At 43.8% G+C, this 21309-nt stretch overlaps 1 protein-coding gene across 3 annotated transcripts in view; it reads right to left on the bottom strand.

Moving 5' to 3' along the window:
* SUMF1 (sulfatase modifying factor 1) overlaps window positions 1-21309 on the bottom strand; it is a 76373-nt gene that overhangs the window by 47049 nt on the left and 8015 nt on the right. For all 3 annotated transcript variants that reach the window (XM_082210432.1, XM_082210431.1, XM_082210430.1), the window contains exons 2-3: window positions 19055-19228; window positions 17197-17271 (exon numbers count right to left, since the gene is read on the bottom strand). In XM_082210432.1, coding sequence (XP_082066558.1) covers window positions 17197-17271; window positions 19055-19228 — 249 coding nt within the window. The remainder of the gene's footprint in view (window positions 1-17196; window positions 17272-19054; window positions 19229-21309) is intronic.

Here is a 21309-nt window from a genome sequence, read left to right as displayed (position 1 = left end):
TCCCAATGTCCATGGTTTTTTAACAACTTCTAAATATTTCTTTCCAACCTCCGTCATCTTAATCTTTTCTTTAATCTAATCTTATATCACTGTAACCCTTTCTTTCTGAAAACCTCGACATTCTAGCATTCATCAAGTTTATAGTGGTCCTTAAGATAAATTTTAAATTTCTTCCATTCCTCTTCTGCCGTCTCTTTTCCCTGATCACGGATTCTGCCAGTCATCTCGGCCAATGTCATATAGTCCATCACTTTCATCTGCCATTCTTCCAGGGTGGGTAGCTCTTGTGTCTTCCAATACTTTGCGATAAGCATTCTTGCTGCTGTTGTAGCATACATAAAGTAAGTTCTATCTTTCTTTGACACCAATTGGCCGACAATGCCCAGGAGAAAGGCCTCTGGTTTCTTAGGGAAAGTACATTTAAGTACCTTTTTCATTTCATTGTATATCATTTCCCAGAAAGCCTTAATCCTCGGGCATGTCCACCAAAGGTGATAGAAGGTACCTTCAGTTTCTTTACATTTCCAACACTTATTATCAGGCAAATGGTACATTTTTGCAAGCTTGACTGGGGTCATGTACCACCTGTAAATCATTTTCATAATATTTTCCTTTAAGGCATTACATGCCGTAAATTTAATACCGGTGTTCCACAACCATTCAAAGGGCCCCAGGTTTCCTACCCTGGCCTTATATAAACTTAAGAGCATTGGGCTGTCTAGTCTAGTGCTGACAAACAATGGCTCTAAAGCAGGGGTAGTTAACGCACGTCTCACAGGCTATATCTGTCCCGCCCCAACCCTTGTGCCTGGTCCCCTCAATGTCTAATTAATAATAATAATAATAATAATAATAATAATAATAATAATAATAATATAGCAGCCTTTCTCAACCATGGGCCCCCAGGTGCTGGACTACAATTCCCATCATCCCTGGTCCTGGTCCTACTAGCTAGGGATGATGGAAGTTGTAGTCCAACATCTGGGGATTGAGAAAGGCTGATACATGTGGTACTGTGAGGCCAAACCAGGTTTTGTGGCCTTCAAGTCCCCCCCAATGTGCCATTATGTTTTTAATTTTTTAGAAAACTTACTGCTTCTGCAGGTCTCCTGCTGGGATTCTATGACCCCCCCCAAAAATTTGTGACACTCCCAAACCCCATTCAAAATTTGTAATTTTAAAAAATGGGGGGGGGGACCTCTGTTTAATCATGAATACATGATAAAAAACATTTAATAATGAATGAATGATAAAGACATTATTTAAAATAATTGGAAACCTTTGGAAGACAGCATTCAGAACTGCAGCTTTTGTCATGCCCATAATTACACTTTGGCTACACCCACTTTTGATATGCAGCTCATAGAATCATAGAATCATAGAGTTGGAAGAGACCACAAGGGCCATCGAGTCCAACCCCCTGCCAAGCAGGAAACACCATCAGAGCACTCCTGACATATGGTTGTCAAGCCTCTGCTTAAAGACCTCCAAAGTAGGAGACTCCACCACACTCCTTGGCAGCAAATTCCACCGTCGAACAGCTCTTACTGTCAGGAAGTTCTTCCTAATGTTTAGGTGGAATCTTCTTTCTTGTAGTTTGGCTCCATTGCTCCGTGTCCGCTTCTCTGGAGCAGCAGAAAACAACCTTTCTCCCTCCTCTATGTGACATCCTTTTATATATTTGAACATGGCTATCATATCACCCCTTAACCTCCTCTTCTCCAGGCTAAACATGCCCAGCTCCCTTAGCCGTTCCTCATAAGGCATCGTTTCCAGGCCTTTGACCATTTTGGTTGCCCTCCTCTGGACACGTTCCAGTTTGTCAGTGTCCTTCTTGAATTGTGGTGCCCAGAACTGGACACAGTACTCCAGGTGTGGTCTGACCAGAGCAGAATACAGTGGCACTATTACTTCCCTTGATCTAGATGCTATACTCCTATTGATGCAGCCCAGAATTGCATTGGCTTTTTTAGCTGCCGCGTCACACTGTTGGCTCATGTCAAGTTTGTGGTCAACCAAGACTCCTAGATCCTTTTCACATGTACTGCTCTCAAGCCAGGTGTCACCCATCTTGTATTTGTGCCTCTCATTTTTTTTGCCCAAGTGCAATACTTTACATTTCTCCCTGTTAAAATTCATCTTGTTTATTTTTGCCCAGTTCTCTAATCTGTCAAGGTCATTTTGAAGTGTGATCCTGTCCTCTGGGGTGTTAGCCACCCCTCCCAGTTTGGTGTCATCTGCAAATTTGATCAGGATGCCCTTGAGTCCATCATCCAAGTCGTTGATAAAGATGTTGAATAAGACCGGGCCCAAGACAGAACCCTGTGGCACCCCACTAGGCACTCTTCTCCAGGATGAAGAGGAACCATTGATGAGCACCCTTTGGGTTCGGTCAGTCAGCCAGTTACAAATCCACTGAGTGGTAGCATAGTCAAGACCGCATTTTACCAGCTTCTTTACAAGAATATCATGGGGCACCTTGTCAAATGCCTTGCTGAAATCAAGGTAGGCTACATCCACTGCGTTCCCTTCATCTACCAGGCTTGTAATTCTGTCAAAAAACGAGATCAGGTTAGTCTGACATGACTTATTTTTCAGAAATCCATGCTGACTATTGGTGATCACAGCATTCCTTTGTAGGTGCTCACAGACTGTTTGCTTAATGATCTGCTCCAGAATCTTCCCTGCTATTGATGTCAGACTGACTGGGCGGTAATTATTTGGGTCCTCTCTTTTCCCCTTTTTGAAAATAGGGACAACATTTGCCCTCCTCCAGTCTGCCGGGACTTCGCCTGTTCTCCAGGAATTCTCAAAGATGACTGCCAGTGGTTCTGAGATCACATCTGCCAGTTCTTTTAATACTCTTGGATGCAGTTCATCTGGCCCTGGAGACTTGAATACATCTAAACTAGCCAAATATTCTTGTACTATCTCCTTAGTTATTCTGGGCTGTGTTTCCTTTGCTGAATCATTTGCTCCAAATTCTTCAGGTCGGGCATTGTTTTCTTTATTGGAGAAGACTGAGGCAAAGAAGGCATTGAGGAGTTCAGCCCTTTCTGTGTCCCCTGTTTGCATTTCACCATCTTCTCCTCTGAGTGACCCCACTGTTTCTTTGTTCTTCCTTTTGCTACGAACATACCCATAAAAGCCTTTTTTGTTGCTTTTAACCTCTCTAGCAAGCCTGAGTTCATTCTGTGCTTTAGCTTTTCTGACTTTGTGTCTACACGTGCTGGCTATTTGTTTGAATTCCTCTTTGGTGGTTTCCCCCCTTTTCCATTTTTTGTACACATCCTTTTTTAATCTTAATTCAGTTAAAAGTTCTTTAGATAGCCACCCTGGCTTCTTTAGGCACCTTCCATGTTTCCGTCTCATTGGTATTGCCTGACGTTGTGCTTTTAGTATCTCCCTCTTAACAAACTCCCAGCCATCATGAACTCCCTTTCCTTTTAGTATTGTTGTCCATGGGATCTCACCCAGCACTTCCCTAAGTTTTATGAAGTCGGCTTTCTTAAAGTCAAGAAATTGAGTCCTAGTATGCTTGGCTGCTCCTTTCCGCTGTATAGTAAACTTCAGAAGAGCATGATCACTCGCGCCTAATGATCCTTCCACTTCTACCCCACTAACCAGGTCATCAACATTGGTTAGGACCAGATCTAAAATGGCTGTTCCTCTTGTTGCTTCTCCCACTTTCTGGACAATGAAGTTGTCTGCAAGGCCAGTGAGGAATCTGTTTGACCTTATGCTCTTGGCTGAGTTTGACGTCCAACAAATATCCGGGTAATTGAAGTCCCCCATTACTACTATCTCCCTTCCTTTTGCATGCTTGGCCATCTGTTCCAGGAAGGCATCATCTATGTCCTCCGTTTGGCTTGGGGATCTATAGTAAACTCCCACAATGAGGTCTCTGTTATTCTTCTCTCCCTTAATTTTGACCCAAATACTCTCACTTTGGCTTTGAGGATCTAAATCTTGGATCTCTTCACAGGTATACACATCCCTGACATATAACGCCACTCCTCCTCCTTTCTTGTCTGGTCTGTTTCTCTGAAATAGATTGTATCCCCCCATTATTACATTCCAATCGTGGGACTTATCCCACCAGGTTTCAGTGATGCCTATTATGTCATATTTAGTTTGCTGTACCAAGAGCTCAAGCTCATCTTGTTTATTTCCCATGCTTTGCGCATTAGTGTACAGACATTGAAGTCCATTAATCATTCCCCCGTGTCTCTTATTTAAGGATTTTTTCCTCCCACCACTAGGTCCGCGTGCTGTTTGCTCCATTTGGTCTATGACATTTGGATGATCATCTTCATTAATTGATAGACTCCTACCTTCAGGAGCACTGTCTCCCTCCCCCACATTAGTCAGTTTAAAGCCCTCCTGATGAGGTTTCTGAGATTTTTGGCAAAAACATTTCTCCCAACCGTTGTGAGGTGCAGCCCATCACTTGCCAGAAGTCCATCTTCAAGAAACTGCAGTCCGTGATCTAAGAATCCAAACCGTTCCTGTTTACACCATTTGCGAAGCCAGCTGTTCACTTCCACTATTTTCCCCTCTCTCCCTGGGCCACGTCGTTCAACTGGGAGGACAGATGAGATGACAATTTGTGCATTTAGTTGCTTCAATTTCCTGCCGAGAGCCTCGTAGTCTCTTTTGATCTTCTGGAGGCTATTGCTTGCAGTGTCATTGGTTCCCACATGAACCAAGAGGAAGGGGTATTTGTCATTGGGTTTTATGATTCCTTGCAGTCGTTCAGTTACATCTTGGATCTTAGCCCCGGGGAGACAGCACACTTCCCGAGACATCTTGTCAGGCCCACAGATCACTGCTTCTGTTCCCCTCAGTAGGGAATCCCCTATCACCACTACACGCCTCCTCTTGGGTTTGGTCGGGGTTCTTCCGTGAGCTGTCCGTTCCAAGGTCGCCTGCACATTCCCTGAGGACTGACTTTGCTGCTCGTCTTCATATACCTGATCGACTGTAATGAGGGAGAGATCCTCAAATGGAGTCTGCTCTTCGTCTTCCATGCTAGGGGAGAGGACCTCAAAGCGATTGTGTATTTCTAAGCAATCAGAGTGAACCCTGGGCCTCCTACTTCTTTGAGTCACGTTTCTCCATATATCTGGCTCCTGTGTTGGTGAACTAGACTCCTCAGGGGAGTCCCCTGTCTCCTCCTTGGTGGAGACGGTGTGCTCTGTTGCTTCCAAGAAGAGCTCCAGCTCTCTAATTCTTTGGAGCGTAGCTACACGTTCCTCCAGTTGCTGGACTTTGTCTTTTAAGAGGGCAATCAACATGCAATTGCTGCAGGTAAAGCTGCCTGCAACCTTTGGCAAGATGGCAAACATTGCGCAGGAATCGCAGGCGACTGCAGCTGTTCCCTCCCCTTCCATCTTGAGATCGTGTCGTTGGGGTTGGCTACAGAGGTCCTCCATCATAAAAAGCTTGGAGACAGGACAAATACACAAAAAAAACACCTAGATCTCCCCTAACAACGTTTGAGACTAGCTCCCCTAAATCTAAAAGATGGATTTAACTGCGCGCGCCACTAGGCGCGCGCCGCTGCCCTGCAAACTCTGATAAGCTCCTCCCACAGCTAATCCCCTGCCTCAACAGAAACCCTGCCCCCTCTGACCTTTACACAGGGAAAACAGCTAATCAGCCACCAAGAAACACACACACACAAGAAAACCCTTTTTGCTCCTTCTTCAACTGCTTCCCTGCTCCGGAGAACCTGCCCTGAAGATCTCTCATACCCAAAGTGAGAATCAGACCACCAAGCCTGGCTCTTTCTCAAGATTTAGCAGTGAAACAACCTTCCCAGGAAAAACTGACATCAATGTGAAGTTACAACAGAGCCTTCCAACAGACCCACTCTGACCCAAGTGGAGCCAGCATTTATAATCAACCTGTTTTAACAACAGTGGCAACACCAGACAGCAACATGGAGATAGCACAGAGGGAGAAGTGGCACATCAATTTTGAAAGAAGTAGATGGAAGTCTACAAAAGAAGCTGGGAAACACAAAGAACAAGGTCCCAGAATTGGGGGGAATGGGAGTCACTTGTGGGATTCTGTGATAGGGCATTAATAGGGAAACTGGAGCACAGATGGTGCTTTGCAGAGATGCTATGGGGTTGCAGTAAGTTTTGACATGTGCTTTGGATTCTGCACTTGGGTTCAGGGTATCAAGTTTGAAAGGAAAGTAAGGGTAGATACCGAAGTATAGAGGAGGGTTCCGGTCTACCTCAGGGTCATGCTTTCTGATTTAGTAGTCTTCTCTCTTTACCCCAGATTTTCATAGACTGGGTGTGACTACTGAGTGGTGAGGAACTTATCCATACTCAGTTGCATTCTCTTACGCCTTCATGTAGACCGCACAGCTGAAACTTGGCACTGAAACAGGTCCTGCTACTTTGCCCTGGCTCAAATTAAACCCTGCCTCTGTTAGGGTCTTGGCATATGATTGTGACCGAGTCCTGATCCATTAACAAGCACAGGCTCAAGATCTCGGAGGGAAATGCTTGCATAATTGCAAATGCAGAGATATGGTGTGATGTATTTCACAGGCAGAAACCTCCAATCAATCATTTTGCATTCTTGTGCGTGTGATCAGCTTACAAAACCCACATCACCATGACCACAGATTAGCTCCATCACTGCGCTCGCAAAGAAATCTGTGTTCTGTCGACAGGGCATTATTAGCCTTGCCAAGTCATCAGGTCACGGCCAAGCTTCCTTTAAAATGTTGAAACATAGCAATCTCACTTTTCCGTAAAGGCAGTTTATTTTCTGAAGTTACATAATGCCTAAAGCTGGCAGCTGCATACCAAATACTTGAATTCAAAGCTAAATGCAATACATACTTGGGGTAGAGGGAATTGGGGCGGGGGGGGGGGAGAAGAAAAGTCACAATTTGTTTCCTCGGTGTCCACCCCTACTCCCAAATCTCATTTAGGGTTTGAAACTTCTTCCAGGAAAAAGAAGTGCGCCCAAATAGGGATGATGGGTAGACAGTGGTGTGTTTGTGTGATTACATATCCATTTATTTACTTCCCACCCTTTGTCATAGTGTCCCAACACGGGCTACAACAATAAAATGCAATATTAAACTCAGTTTAAAGCAACTTACAATAACATCTGTCATGGATGCTATAACTGAGATTCCTAGGGATGCAGGTGGTGCTGTGGTCTAAAACCACTGAGCCTCTTGGGCTTGCTGATCGGAAAGTCGGCGGTTCAACTCCATATGGTGGTGGTGAGCTCCGGTTGCTCTGTGCCAGCTCCTGCCAACCTAGCAGTTTGAAAGCACACCGATGGAAGTAGAGAAACAGGTACCACTGTGGCGGGAAAGTAAATGGCGTTTCCATGTGCTGTGGCTTCCGTCACAGTGTCCCGTTGCGTCAGAAACGGTTCAGTCATGCTGGCCACATGACCCAGAAAGCTGTCTGTGGACAAATGCCGACTCCCTTGGCCTGAAAAGCGAGACAAGCGCTGCACCCCATAGTCGCCTTTGACTGGACTTAACTGTCCAGGGGTCCTTCACCTTTACCTTAATTGAGATTCCTGTATTGTAAGAGGTTGGACTAGATGACCCCCAGGATTCCTTCCAACTCTACTCTTCTATGATTCTTCTATGAAATAGAGGCACATTCCCTAAACACCTAAGCCAGGGGTAGCCAATCTGGCACCCTCCAAACGTTCTGCCCATCCAATTCCCATCATTCCTGCCCATTGGGCAAGCTGGCTGCGGCTGACAGAAGTGTGTGTATATCAAGCTTATAACAAAGCACACTTTAATCTGCACTCAAACAACCCAGGCTATGTCTTACAACAAGATCTTTAATTCTTTTGTGGGCCAGGTTCCACACAGCCTTTGCTTACTGTGAAAGGTCTCAAAACCTCTTTCCTCTCAATGAAACGTTTGTGATGATGGAATGTACTAATGGAGAGACTGTTGCTTGTGCAACGCAATACTTAATCTGATAAAAAAGCTCCACGTCTGATAAAAAAGCTCCACGTCCTGTACAATGAGAGTTCCTGCTCTTTCAGCTAGAATCAGGACTGCAGCTTGCTCCCAACAGCTGCAAGAATGAGAAACACACAGGTTGGAGCCTACAGCTGAGGAGACCACACCTAAAAGGAGTCATGTTGTTCTAGCAACTGAGCTATTGGCCTCGGTGCCACCAAAGTATGGCCCTTTTCATGTGCAAATCCATACATCTTTGGCATAAAAGTGTGCAGGCAACAAAACATGTCTACAAACACCAGTCTCCTACAGAGATGCTAGTCATGGAGGCAGGTTTGCTGCCAATGCAATGTTGGCCGGAGAGGGAGTGACTCCTTTTACGCTCTCTGTTGTCCACCTACAAAATAAGTATGGTAGTAGCCAAAGTTCTTAATAGTACTAACTTGAGAATGATGTGTGTGATGGAAAGAGGATAAATATACCAGTTGTTGGGAGGGAGGGGGGTCGTGACTTGGCAGAGTCAAAGGAAATGTATGGTGCTATTACAATTTGTTGGAAAAGAATATGTAAGGAAAACAATAAAAATTCGCTTGCAAATAAAGGTACAAACATAGAGTGCCATTAAATGCATTTTTTTGCCAAAAAAAAAAAAAGTTCTTGGGAAAACATGGGGCAAAAAACCCTGCAAGAACATTCCATAGCGCTTTGCTAACTTAAAATATGTCATATAAATCATCAATAGTAAATCTATTTTTTCCCTACAGGTCTTGGGATACTTGCCACAGTTGCATGTTCAAGCTTTACTCTGCCAGAGGCAGGGCTTATAAATTACAAAAAACAAAAAAGGTTTTGGTCCCTTTATTGTACCATTGCTAACCTGTTTACTTTGATAATTTCGATTCTTACTAATGCAATACTGTCATGCTGTTGCATTAAAAAAATTATGGAACATCGCTGGGGTACATTTGTTTTGAAGCTGGCTGTTTACAGAGTGGTTATTTACAATATCATGAAAATACTTCTAATTCCCTTAGGTTGGCAAGACTGTGTGTTCTAAAACTGGAAATGGTTCCAGATTCAAAGAGAAAAATGTCCATTTAAAGAGACATCGTTGCTTTGTTTACCACCCTTTAACTCACAATAGCACCCATGTAATACATAGCAGCTAATGTTTGGAAATCCAAGGAAAGTGCATTTAAGGATTAGGCATTCTTCTCCCTCCCACCCAAAACTGCCATCTTATGCATAGTGACATCAGGAATTAGGCATGCATGCACACACACACACACACACACACACACACTTCCCACCCATCCATGCACTCCCTTGCAGAAGTGACTGTCTAAACTGTGGTATCTCTCAAAAATGGATATCAAACGTTTTTAGTTTATCAAATAAATGTAGGCTTTCTCAGTTCAGGCATTTGTTCTGATTCAATATAAGATTCATACATGTTGGTAAATGCATGAGCCTGAAGCACACCCAGGGTAGAGTGCGGAGATAATAGCCAAACAGCTTCTTAAGTCTTTTCACTTTGACATCAAAACCAAGACCATTTACTGAAAATAAAGCCAATAAAATGAGGTCCGATATTCTAATGCTGGATGTGCCTAACTGTAGAAAACAAATCCATTAAAATGCCACTTTTTAATAAAAGAAAACGAATGTTGACATTCTGTTTGTCCTGTTTGTTAGGAAGCTTTAGTGCCTTAACTTTAGTTATTTCCCAAAAGCTCAATTAACTAAATTGAAGTGAATTCTATTGTATTCTCTCACAAAATTTATTGTATTGAATGTTACCTATCAGAAGTAGCACAATCGAGAAAAAGAAGAATGAAAGCTGGACTCTTGATTAATGCGACATATTTTGGCAATTTTTGTGTATTAAAAAAAAAAAACCTCTCACAAGTGATCCAAACTTAGATTTTGCAGTTGAAGCAAACCAGAAGTGACTCTGGAAATTATATGACTCAGTTTTTGGTTGCTGATATCAATGGACGCAGAAACAGTGCGTGGAGAAGACAGTGAAACCACATGTTTGCTTGTGGGCTTCCTAAAGGCATCTGGTTGGCTGCTGCAGGAAACAAGAAGAGAGGCTAAAAAGGGCTTTTGGTCTGATCCAGCAGGTCTTGTCTTATGGCTAATTATATCAAATCAACCTCTTTCATACAAAGAGGTGTTTTCTTCCCAAGATGGAAGATAAGGCACTGCAGTGTAACCTCAGGGTAGCCACCCTTAAGGACAATGTCCAAACTGTACATGCTGTACAATGCAGCTGTCAGCCTCCTAGTAGGAGCAGGGAAGAGAAAGGATAGAAGACCAGAATTCTCTCAGACGAAGGAACATCCCAAGATGTTTACCCATGAAAGGGGGTGGGGTGCACAGCTGTCAAATAAAAAAAGAATGGGAAAGGAATCTAAAATGATAGGAAAATTACTGGGGAGGGAAACAGGTAGCTTTGTTGATGTTGTGTTCAGCATTAAGCTTCTTTAGTACAGTGGGAAAGCATTCATCCTTCTGGGTAATGATGTGGTGTTTTTTAAATGTACTAAAAATGGTGTGGGCATGGGGAGAAACTGTTGCCATGAGCACTACCCAGCTGGTTTTAGCATCACTGACTCAGGGCAACCTCCACTCATGTCTGCCCGCTTGTCCTCTAACACTACGGAGAAAATTTGGGAAGCATGCTCGGGGGGCCAGGGAGAGGAAGGTAGAAGCTCTTTTGGTCAGCAGATACCAGTTTACACCATATTTTATCTCATCCTCAGGCTGCCACCCTTTGCTCTCGAAGAGTGTGTCTTCATTTTCTGTGAAGTGACAAGCATAGCATTTTCTCTACTCAGGAACAGGCTCTGCAACAGGCAATACAATTATCCGAGTCTCATCTGTAGGATAACACCTCAATAAGTACCTGCCTGTCTTTTTCACTGCCAACCTCAATTCTGTCTCTGACCCCAAAGTATATGGGATCAGCTTGCACATTATCATCATCCCACGTACCCAACAAAGCTTCCCTGTCACTCTGTGGGCAACAACCGATGTGGCAGCTATTTTATTTTCAGTTTTCCTCTTCCAGAAGCCGGAACGGAGACAGCCTGCACAATTCCCATTGCTCAACCCCACCTCTGTCAACTAAGGCAACAACAAGTCTTCTTAGGATTTCAGGCCCAATTTATTTTTTCTACCAACGCAAAGTAAACAAGACTATCAGCCCACCTGTCTCACGGCACGTTCCCTGTCCACTTCAGCGTATTTGACAGCCCCGATCAGAAAGATATGAACTTAAATACAGGTACATGTGCTCTTCCAAACAGACTGTCCACAAGGCAAGACACCTTTGGTGCTCACCTGATCCACATTTCTCTCCAGCTAAGCTTCTCTGCTTCCCAAGCACATCAGACCCTGTACTGAATTGACCTACTTCTGTTCAACGTTCTGCCTCCATAGCAACAGAATTGCGTTAAATTTGAAAACAGCAGCCACCGACCATACAGAGATACCACAACGCAAATAATACCAAGAGGGAAGAGTTGCTCAAGACAAAAAGAAGAGGGCCTTCTCAGGTTGCGCTAACCTATGCGGATGAGATATTTCCAAGAGATTTTATAGAACATTGTTCATAAAAAAAAGGTAAAGATGAAAAAGTTACAGTCACACAAACCAATACACACATGCTCCCCAGACCTCTAGTTCAAATACAGCAATGGAGAAACCAGACACATATTACCCCATGCCCCCTTATTGGTTGATATGCAACTAGTTCATCTTCCTAGTGGTAGGTTTTCTTCTGTGCAACAGGACTTCCCATGCAAAGGCATACAATGACACCATATAATGGGTTGATGCTGAGTTGGTTTGGAAGTAGTGCAGAACAAACAGCATTAAAAAAGGCCATGCAAAAGCCATCATGGAGAAGTGTATACAAAAACCCAGCATGTGTGGAAGCAGCAGCCCAGGGGATATGGCAGGCAGGTTTCTAGGCTAGAGTAAAGATCAGAAGATCTAAGGGGGCCACATTTTATAAAGTTTTGATAAACTGCTGTCGTAACCAGCTACTTAGAAGAATAAAAACAAACATGTCAAACTATCCTCCCTTTGATCCTTATTGGTCTGTATTCTTGTGCTCTGCAATTTTTCCACTGATTATCCAGTGCCAAACAAATTAATCCTGCCTGCTTTTTGGATCCAACTTTGCATCCTTGGACTGGGAACCTGATGCAAAGTTGACTTGCCTTTCCTAATGCCTGTGCAAATCAATATTTTTAGGTATGACCCTTGTTAGTTCCTTAGATGGTGTCAATGACTGTGATCATAAAGCCTGAATGTCAATTGTATGAATAACTCAGCCCTGGCCTTGCCAGCACCATCCAATTTATATCCGGGGGGGGGGGGTGCAGGCACAGTATTAAATTACATACAACTGAGCGCTCAAAGTTTAGAAAATTAGCAACAAAACTGCATTGTATTTAATGCTTTAAATGTAAGGATATTTAAAAAAAAAGACAAGCAGCAAATCTTCCTCCAGATGTTGCTTTTGTATTCTCCATTCCAGCCTACATACTTGAAAAGGGAAACACTTTGGGGTGAACTGTTAAATAACAGGTTAGGAATGCCAAACCACAAGAAAAGCAAGTCCCTGCATCACTAGGCTGCTGGCCAAAGTCATCAGAATAATATCATTTTTCCATGCCTACCCAGATGATGTTCTGCATGCCAGGATGTCCTAATAATACATATTGAAAAACAAGGCAAAGGACAGTCCTCTAAAAGTTACTCTAACCAAATAGGGGAAATCGCTGGAAAGAAGCAACAGCGTTTTAACACTTTGGGCCATGAGCCAGTTCCAACTCACTTCCAATTGCAAGCATCAGGGACAATGCTTGTTGAGTTAGGCCAAGGACCGTGACATACAGAATAGCTGCTTTTTTTAAAAAAAAGGCATTCTGCCATTTGACTCAGGGTAGTACAGTAAAATGTGGAGGCACAGATTAGCAAACAGAATATTAAAATGGTTGTTTCCTGAATAGCTCTCTAAGGGAGAGATGGACAATCTCCCAATGTTTATTGCAGGGTTTTGTGATGGTATTTCACATGTGTTTGTTTTATAAGGCATGCAAACAAACAAGGGGGGGGGGCTTAATTACAGCATTTCTACTTCCCTGCCAAAACTGACAATTCCTTGAGGGGGAAAACAATACGGCAGGGCAAATATTTTTAGAGAGGCATGCATTCCCTGCCTGCCTGCCTGCCTTTGAGGGGATCATTTTGTTGCCATAAGGCAAATGTCACTATCACCCCTGCCCAGCCACTACAAAACAGCAGGCCTTGAAGTGCTGGCCTTTGTAGTAATAATCAGTTTTGGGTTCAACAGGCCATGCCATTTTGAAAAACTAAAATTGTGCTCTAGATACAAATCCATAACCTTGAGTGTATGCAGCCCTCCCCTATTATGTGCCTGTGTGGTGCTGAGAGTCAGCATGTTGTAGTGCAGGCGTAGGGACCCTTTGACCTGCCAGAGGTTGCTGAACTACAACTCCCATCAGCCTCAGCAAGCATGACCAATGACCAGGGGTGATGGGAAATAACTGACCTTGAACTCCCAACAGGTTTAAGCTCCAGAGCCCCATTTGGAAGCAGTGACGCCTCTTCAGGCTTCTGAAAACCAGAGCTTGACACTTAATACTAAGCATTTCTGGAACACACACACACTTCCCAGCTTTACCATATGTCTGTCAGACTTGCCCAATTCCCCTCCATCCCACGAACAGGAGCAGAGTCTGGCAATCACAGAATCCTTTGCCATTCAGCATTTATCAGAATCCTTCATCTTCAAAGGATGCAAAAACAACAACAACAAAACCATGGAGGCTGCTGAACAAGATCCTTCTAGCTGAATTTAAAATAGGCCATCTATCTTGCCCTACAAGCAGCAAGCACGTCACCTCAAAGTTCGTCAACAGCAGAAGCAGGGCCCATTTCCCCAAAGAGTTGAGGGAGGTGAGGGAGTTTTGTTTTGCCACATGTATCGGGTCAGAGTCAACACTCCGTTGGTTTCTTAAACTGTGGCTTAACAGATTTGTTAAGTTTCCTCTCTCCCCTTTTCTTCACAGCTTCCACTTTCTTCAACAACAAAGAATAAACCCGGCGAGGTCTAATTGCACCTAGAAGCTCTGCACACAATGTGCTCCAGTGTGTGCTATTATTTATCCAATGCATAATATTTTCCTTTGAGAGCACAGTGGGAGCATGGTAAGATGAATCACTTCTGCGAAAGCTAAACTGATTAAGGTACAAAAACACTAGGTCACCTGGCGCTCTCCCCGAACAGCCAGCCAAAATGCAACTGAAAGCCCACAAGAGGCCCCCTACATGTGTTTAAGGGGAAATTAATGTGTTCTTGCCCCTCTCGGCAAACTGTATTTCTCAGGTGAAAAGCAGAAGCAAAACAGAGGGACAACATCTGTATAGCACTGCAAGGCACTTATCATGACTCTGAACAGCTTATCTGCTCTGCAAGCCTTCAAGTCACCTAGCAAGGTTTTGTTTTTGTTATACAGGTATAATCACCACCAGGGTTTTTATTCATAGAAATGTAGAGCTGGAAGGGACCCCAAGGGCCATCTAGTCCAACCCCCTGCAATGCAGGAATCACAGCTAAAGAATGACAGGTGGATGGCCATCCAACCTCTGTTTAAAAACCTCCAGTGAAACCTCCACAACCGAGGTGGTAGCATTAAACAGCTCATTCACCAGTGCAGGGATTTCTCCTTGAGCAACGGAGCAATCTCTCCCCCCCCCCCATCTGTTCTGGGAGTTCCTACAACCCTCTGGAGGTGATTTGTGGGCAGCAGTGGCTTCACATGGGGTTGGGGAAAGAGAGGGGGGAAATTGTATCATGCTAGTTCTATTCCTCGGGATGCGGGTGGCGCTATGGTCTAAAACCACTGAGCAAAGGGCTTGCCGATCGGAAGGTTGGCGGTTCGAATCCCCACGATGGGGTGAGCTCCCGTTGCTAGGTCCCTGCTCCTGCCAACCTAGCAGTTTGAAAGCACATCAAAGTGCAAGTAGATAAATAGGTACTGCTCTGGTGGGAAGGTAAATGGCGTTTCCGTGTGCTGCTCTGGTTTCGCCAGAAGCGGCTTAGTCATGCTGGCCACATGACCCGGAAAAACTGTCTGCGGAGCGGACAAAAGTCAGCTCCCTCGGCCTGTAAAGTGAGATGAGCGCCGTAACCCCAGAGTAGTTCGCGACTAGACATAACTGTCAGGGGTCCTTTACCTTTTTTTTTTTTTATTCTATTCCTTGCAACAATTTAGTCAAATGCCACCCTTAGTTTTCAGTATCACAGCCCATTTGCACATCACATGTTTGTAGATGCTGGCCTATAGGGATGTGTGAGTGCATGGGCTATCTAGCAGTGCTGCAGTAACACTGCTAGCGCATTTGCAAAGATAAGCAGTGTCTGGTATAGTTTCAAACTGGATAGGGGAGGGGCCATATGTTGAGATTCCTGCATTGCAGGAGGTTGGACTAAGATGACCCTCTGGGTCCATTCCAACTCTATGATTCTATGATTGGAAGTTGGCTTCCTGATAGTAGCAACAGCTGGGTTCACTGATGTCGCTGTGGATTACCCAGAAAGTGTTGGGAAGAGGCAGCAGCGACATAGAATCATAGAATCATAGAGTTGGACATGGAGGAGGCATGTACACTTCAGTGGAGTCAGTCCAATGCAACCCCAACTTCACCACTGCCCCAGGACAGTCTACGTAAGCTGCAGCGATGCTGTTGCCAGGAGGGTGGCTACGCCACACCGACTGCTACAGCATTGTGCAGCTCAGGATACCAAGAGCCATCTTTCCCCACATGAACAGATCCGGACCCTGCAATCGTCATCTGAGGCCCTTTTCCATAAGCCTCCTTCATGGGAGGTCTGGAAGCTGGCTACAAAAAAAAGTGCCCTGTCAATGGCAGCTCCTTACTTCTGGAATGTTCTCCCCAGCACCAAGCCAAAAAAATTCTTTTTTACTGGGTTTTTGGCCCTTAACTTTAAGTGTTTTTAAGTATTTGTAGCCTCTTTTAGACCTCATTTATATAGCTGGTTTTCTTTTTATAAAAGTTATTATTCATTGTGTCTTTTCTAATTGGTTTCAGTATTTCTATTGTGTTTGTAGATCACTTTGAGTAATTTCTATGAGTAAAATGATCAATAATTTTGCACACAAAGCTGATGCTCTACCACTGAGCTACATTTCCTTTCTAGGAGCTCTCCAAAAGCACCTTGTAGGTGTCAACCAACTAATTTGCAGGCATCTTCAGAGCCTGTGAAAGCCAGATGGACAGAGATGACAATAACATCACAGGCGGTTGGACTAGATGACCCTTGGAATCCCTTCCAACTCTACAATTCTATGACTCATATTACGGCTTACAAGGAAAGGCACAGCTCTGTTTGCATGGGTCACTGCATCAACCCCTAGAAAGAAGAGAAACCCCAGCCATCGTTAGAATTCCTGCTCCATGATTGCAGTCATGGGATTGTTGTCTATCACATGACGGTATAGGTTTTGACTCCACAGAGTGGGAAGTGACGGAGACAGGATGTTTGTGTTACTGTGTTCCGTGAAGTGGGACTGTTGTCCTTTGTTTTGTTTTGTTTTTGCTGTCTGATGCTAGAGAAAGAGGGAGCCATGTTGCAGTACTCTGTGCGTGTTTATATGTAAATAAAGTAGATTAGCCAAAATGCTGAGTTGCTGAGGTCTCTTACGCATGATGCGCAAACTCGGCGGATCCCTAAGTGTGCCGATGTCTGTTGGCATCAGTCGCTGTGATGTTCAGGCTGAAGAAAGCTTTTGAAGCTCCCGAACGATCGACCAGGAGGGAGAGTCGGGCATGTGTCTCTGTCAGGGTTCTACTTGGAACTAGAAAGGAGCTAGAAAGGAGAGAAAACCCAGACACAACCTCATTTACTTCTGATATACTTTTTCCTTTATACTTGTATTTGCTCTTCTCCCAAGGCGTTTGAGGAATACAATGGACAAAATTAACATGAACTAATAATCCTTGAAAATAATTCTGATAATGTTTCCTGTACTGAAATCTAACACATCTTTGCAGGTTCCCACATACTTTGATTACAACAGACTTATTAGTATTATTACTATAAAATGTTCACAGCCTTGAATTATCAGGCCAAAACACAATAGCTAGGAAGGTATGTGACTCACAGCTTGATGAATTCCAGTCTTCACTTGTTCACTCAACACACCTTCAAATACAAAGGAATCTCCAAATCTTTCTGCCTGAGAAGAAGAAAGGGGGGGGGAGGGGAAGAGAAGAAGAGGCAACTCTAAGTCAATTGGATTTGCATGCTTGCAGCACCAGTGTTTTCATTTCCAAAATGCCAAAAGAAGAAAGCCTCAAATCAGACAATTAAGCGCACAATGGCCTTTACTTAATCCTCCCTAACAGCAATTCAGGTTTTGTTGTTAAAGGAAGTAATACGCCATGCGGCAGACTCACAGGGAGATGACAAGATCGCTCTGCTCAAGGTCATGATCGTTCCTAAAGCTATTTTTCTCCCTCATAGACTACGAAATAAACCCTACCCAGTGAACTAAACTGTGGTCTAAACCTCTCTTTAAATCCATCTCAGCCAAAAGAAGGGAGCTGACCTTGAAACATATCTATAGATGGTTCTTAACACCACAGAAGTTGGCGCTGATACACCCAGGAACTTCCTAAAGCCATTGTTAAGATATAAACTGACTTGGACCCCGAGATCATCATCTGAGGCCCTTCTTTGTATGTCTCCTCCAAAAGAGGTCTGAAGGCTGGCAACATGAGAACGGGCCTTTTCTGCGGTGGCTTCCTGCTTCTCGAACACTCTCCCCAGGGAGGCTTGGCCCTGGCACTTTTGTACCAGGCAAAAACATTCCTCTTCTCTTAGGCCTTTGGCTAATTAAACAATCTATGGCATTTTAAACTGTGTGGAGGGAGGGTATTGTTTTTATTTATTACTATGGTGCGCATTTTTGTGTTTTTCTGTTGTAAACTACCCTGTGATCCTTAACTGAAGGTCGGTATAGAAATAATAGGAAATAATAGTAGTAGTAATTATTATTATTATTATTATTAATAATAATAATAATAAACAACTGTTGGTTTTGATTAGAAGAGCAGATGGCAGCTGCAGCAAACATTTCTACTTCCACTGATTGGGAATGCTATTTTATAATGTTTCAAATTCAATTATTGTTATCATTTAGAAGTTTATTTTTAAAAGCTGAAATGAAACTTGAGGGATACAGTCATGCTCATGTCAGAGATATTATTAAGTAGGGGAGAAGCTGAAAGAAAGCAGCCTGATCAGAAGCATCTAATGAACTTGTCATTAAGGTGGGATTTGAAGACCAGCAAATCCATGGGAAATGGTTCACTATGCAAAAACATTTTATATATTGTATTATTATTAAGTAGGGTGCATCTTCTCAGGGCAGGACCAGAAGTCAGCAGCTATCACATATACTTGTGGTGCCGGAAAATAAGCCAGTCAAGCAAGCAATCCTGGAAATGGCGAGAAAGAGCTGGAAAGTCCTCAAGGCTCATGAGGAGTCTCTCCTCAGAGCCTGAAGAGAACGTCAGTGAGCCAAAAGTCCAGAAATAAATATTTGAAAGGCTTTTTAAAAGGAACCTATGGGCTCCCAAAATGGCGCACGGGACCTCTCACTGCTGCAGCGCTACCCCGCTCAACAGCTGTTGGGCAGGAAACTGTATTGCAGCAGGATCAGAAGAGCTGTTCCCTGCCCTTTCTGGTGATCGAGAGGCAAAGGTACAGTATAAAAGAAAAGGTTATTTCTGATGCCTCTTAAATTGCCCTTGTTCCCTGATCTGATGAGGCTCCCCATTTCCACACATTTTGCTTATGTGCACAGGGGCCCAGAACGTAATCCCCTATTAAGTGGGAAGTCGCCTGTATTATATTATTTTATTTTATCTTAATCCATCACATACAATCGCTTTGTAAGTTACTGTTTTCCTGCAAAGTTGCTGTGAAAAAATACCCCAAACATTTCTATTCCCTACCTCTGTGAGGTAGCCAGTGGCATTCACAAACTTCTCAAATTCTGCATTGCTGACTTCATAGCGATCCATGAAGAAATGGTCAATGTGGACTCTCCTGGCGGGTGACTCTCCATCTTGTTGTATAGCTGGCTCATCAGTTCCCATCGTGAACACTCCAGCTGGAATAGAGGCCATCTGCAAAATGAAGAAGGCTGTTTCAGGAAAGTACATATCTATTTCTGAATAAAATTTGGATGTCATCTTGAATCAAGATGGTAGACAGGACCTTTCAAAACAGCACTAATATATTTGGTTTATTGTAAGTCTCAAGCAACAAGGCTGTCAGTGAACAAAAACTGCAGTCTATATTCAAATAAACCTCCACAGCTCTGCCTTCAGTTCCAAACTGTTGTGCTCCAAGACTGGGTCATGTTTTTATTTTCTATTTCTTTCTTTATCCCTCCTGTGCCTGGACACAACCATCTAACAGGCAAAAATCCAACAGGTAGAACATTTCCCAGCACAGAGATTCAGCTCCATCAGATTTCTTTATAATCAAGCCAAACACAAAATGGGCACAAAAGTTAGCAGCACACCCAGAACTGGGAAGTTCCCTAAAGAAAAAGAGACACACATGCTTTCAACAGAATTCTGTTTATTTCCTAAGCTTGGGCTGGATTTAATATTAGGAATACCTCCTGCATCTCTCAAGCGCAGCAGTTGCCTAAATGCCTTGTAATCATCATCAACAGAACCCATCAGCTGAGGAGTTCTGTGTTCTCTCTTCCTTGGTTTACTGCTTGGCGGGGCGCAATTATTTGTGTGCGCGAGTTTCTTTTGATCTAAATAAAATGCAAGACTCTGATGAAGGTATGAACTGCAGCTCTGCCTATCTTCCCATTTCTTGCTGACTCACTACTGCTAAGGTAGCTGTTCCAAGTTGGCTCAGAAATCACAGATTAATAGCTCACCCCTCGGTTATCTCTGGAGCACACACAAGAACAGGAGCATTTCAAAAACTAAAGGCAGAAGAACAAAAACCCTTCTTTTATGCTTCAGCGACTGAATCATCCCACACTGACGTATGAAGGCAGATTCTCGCCCGTCAATGCACAGTTTAAAAAACCCCCCAAAAAACAGCCTCTCAATATTGTCCTTGAAGCTAAATTTCAGCATACCTTTAATTATGTACCTGCGTGGATTATTTTCAGCCTTAGCTGTAAAGGAAATATAGCTCCTAAAGTGCATGCTCTTCATTTCAAAGAATCACAGGACTGTAGAGCTGGAAGAGACCCCGAGAGTCACCTAGTCCAACCCCTTGCAAGGCAAGATTCTCTACTAAAGAATCCATGACAAATGGCCATCCAACCTCTGCTTAAAAACCTCCAAGAAAGGCGAGTCAACAACATCCCAAGGGAGTCCAATTTGTATTGCTATTTAACATCAATGTTGGTTTTAAGTCTCCACTAGAATTCAAACTTGTTTATGCTATATAGAGGGGTGAGGGATCTGCTTGCAGGCCAGATATGGCCGGCCAGGCCTCTCCCCCTTGGTTTGCCAAGTCCCCAAATGACACCCACCTGTCACACATCTGGCATGATGTCAGGTGAGGGGGGCAGGTAACATAAGCTGCTTGTGTAGCACACATACCCATTTTGCTTCTCCCATCACATGAGTGGGTCGACTAGCCGTGAAGAATAGTACAATGGCTGAACCTCAGACCGGGTTTTGTTTTGCTCCAATGAAATATGATCGCTGGGAGGCCTTAAATTATGGCTTGCTGTTGAATCCATGGTCGCAGCTTGTTAAGGATGGAATAGACCATGGGCCCTGGATTCAGAAGTTACACTAAGATAAACTGTTTTTGGTTTGTTTACTTGCTCATGAAGAGCAGAAATGCTGTTCACAGCTTCTGAACAGCGTGGTGCATTAACACACTTTATGGCCCAGAGCAGGGGTAGCCAATGCGTCGTCTCACTGTTGTTTGACTCCAGTATACCTGAAGGAGTGTCTCCACCCCCATCATTTAGCCCGGACACTGAGGTCCAGCATCGAGGGCCTTCTGGCGGTTCCCTCACTGCGAGAAGTGAGGTTACAGGGAACCAGGCAGAGAGCCTTCTAGGTAGTGGCACCTGTCTGTGGAACGCCCTCTCGTCAGATGTCAAGGAAATAAACAACTATCTGACTTTTAGAAGACATCTGAAGGCAGCCCTGTTTAGGGAAGTTTTTAATGTTTGAAGTTTTATTCTGTTTTTAATGTTGTGTTGAAAGCTGCC

The sequence above is a fragment of the Podarcis vaucheri genome (genome assembly GCF_965113315.1).
Source record: "Podarcis vaucheri genome assembly, chromosome: 2".
NCBI lineage: Eukaryota > Metazoa > Chordata > Lepidosauria > Squamata > Lacertidae > Podarcis > Podarcis vaucheri.
This window is presented reverse-complemented; position numbering and strand designations above follow the sequence as displayed.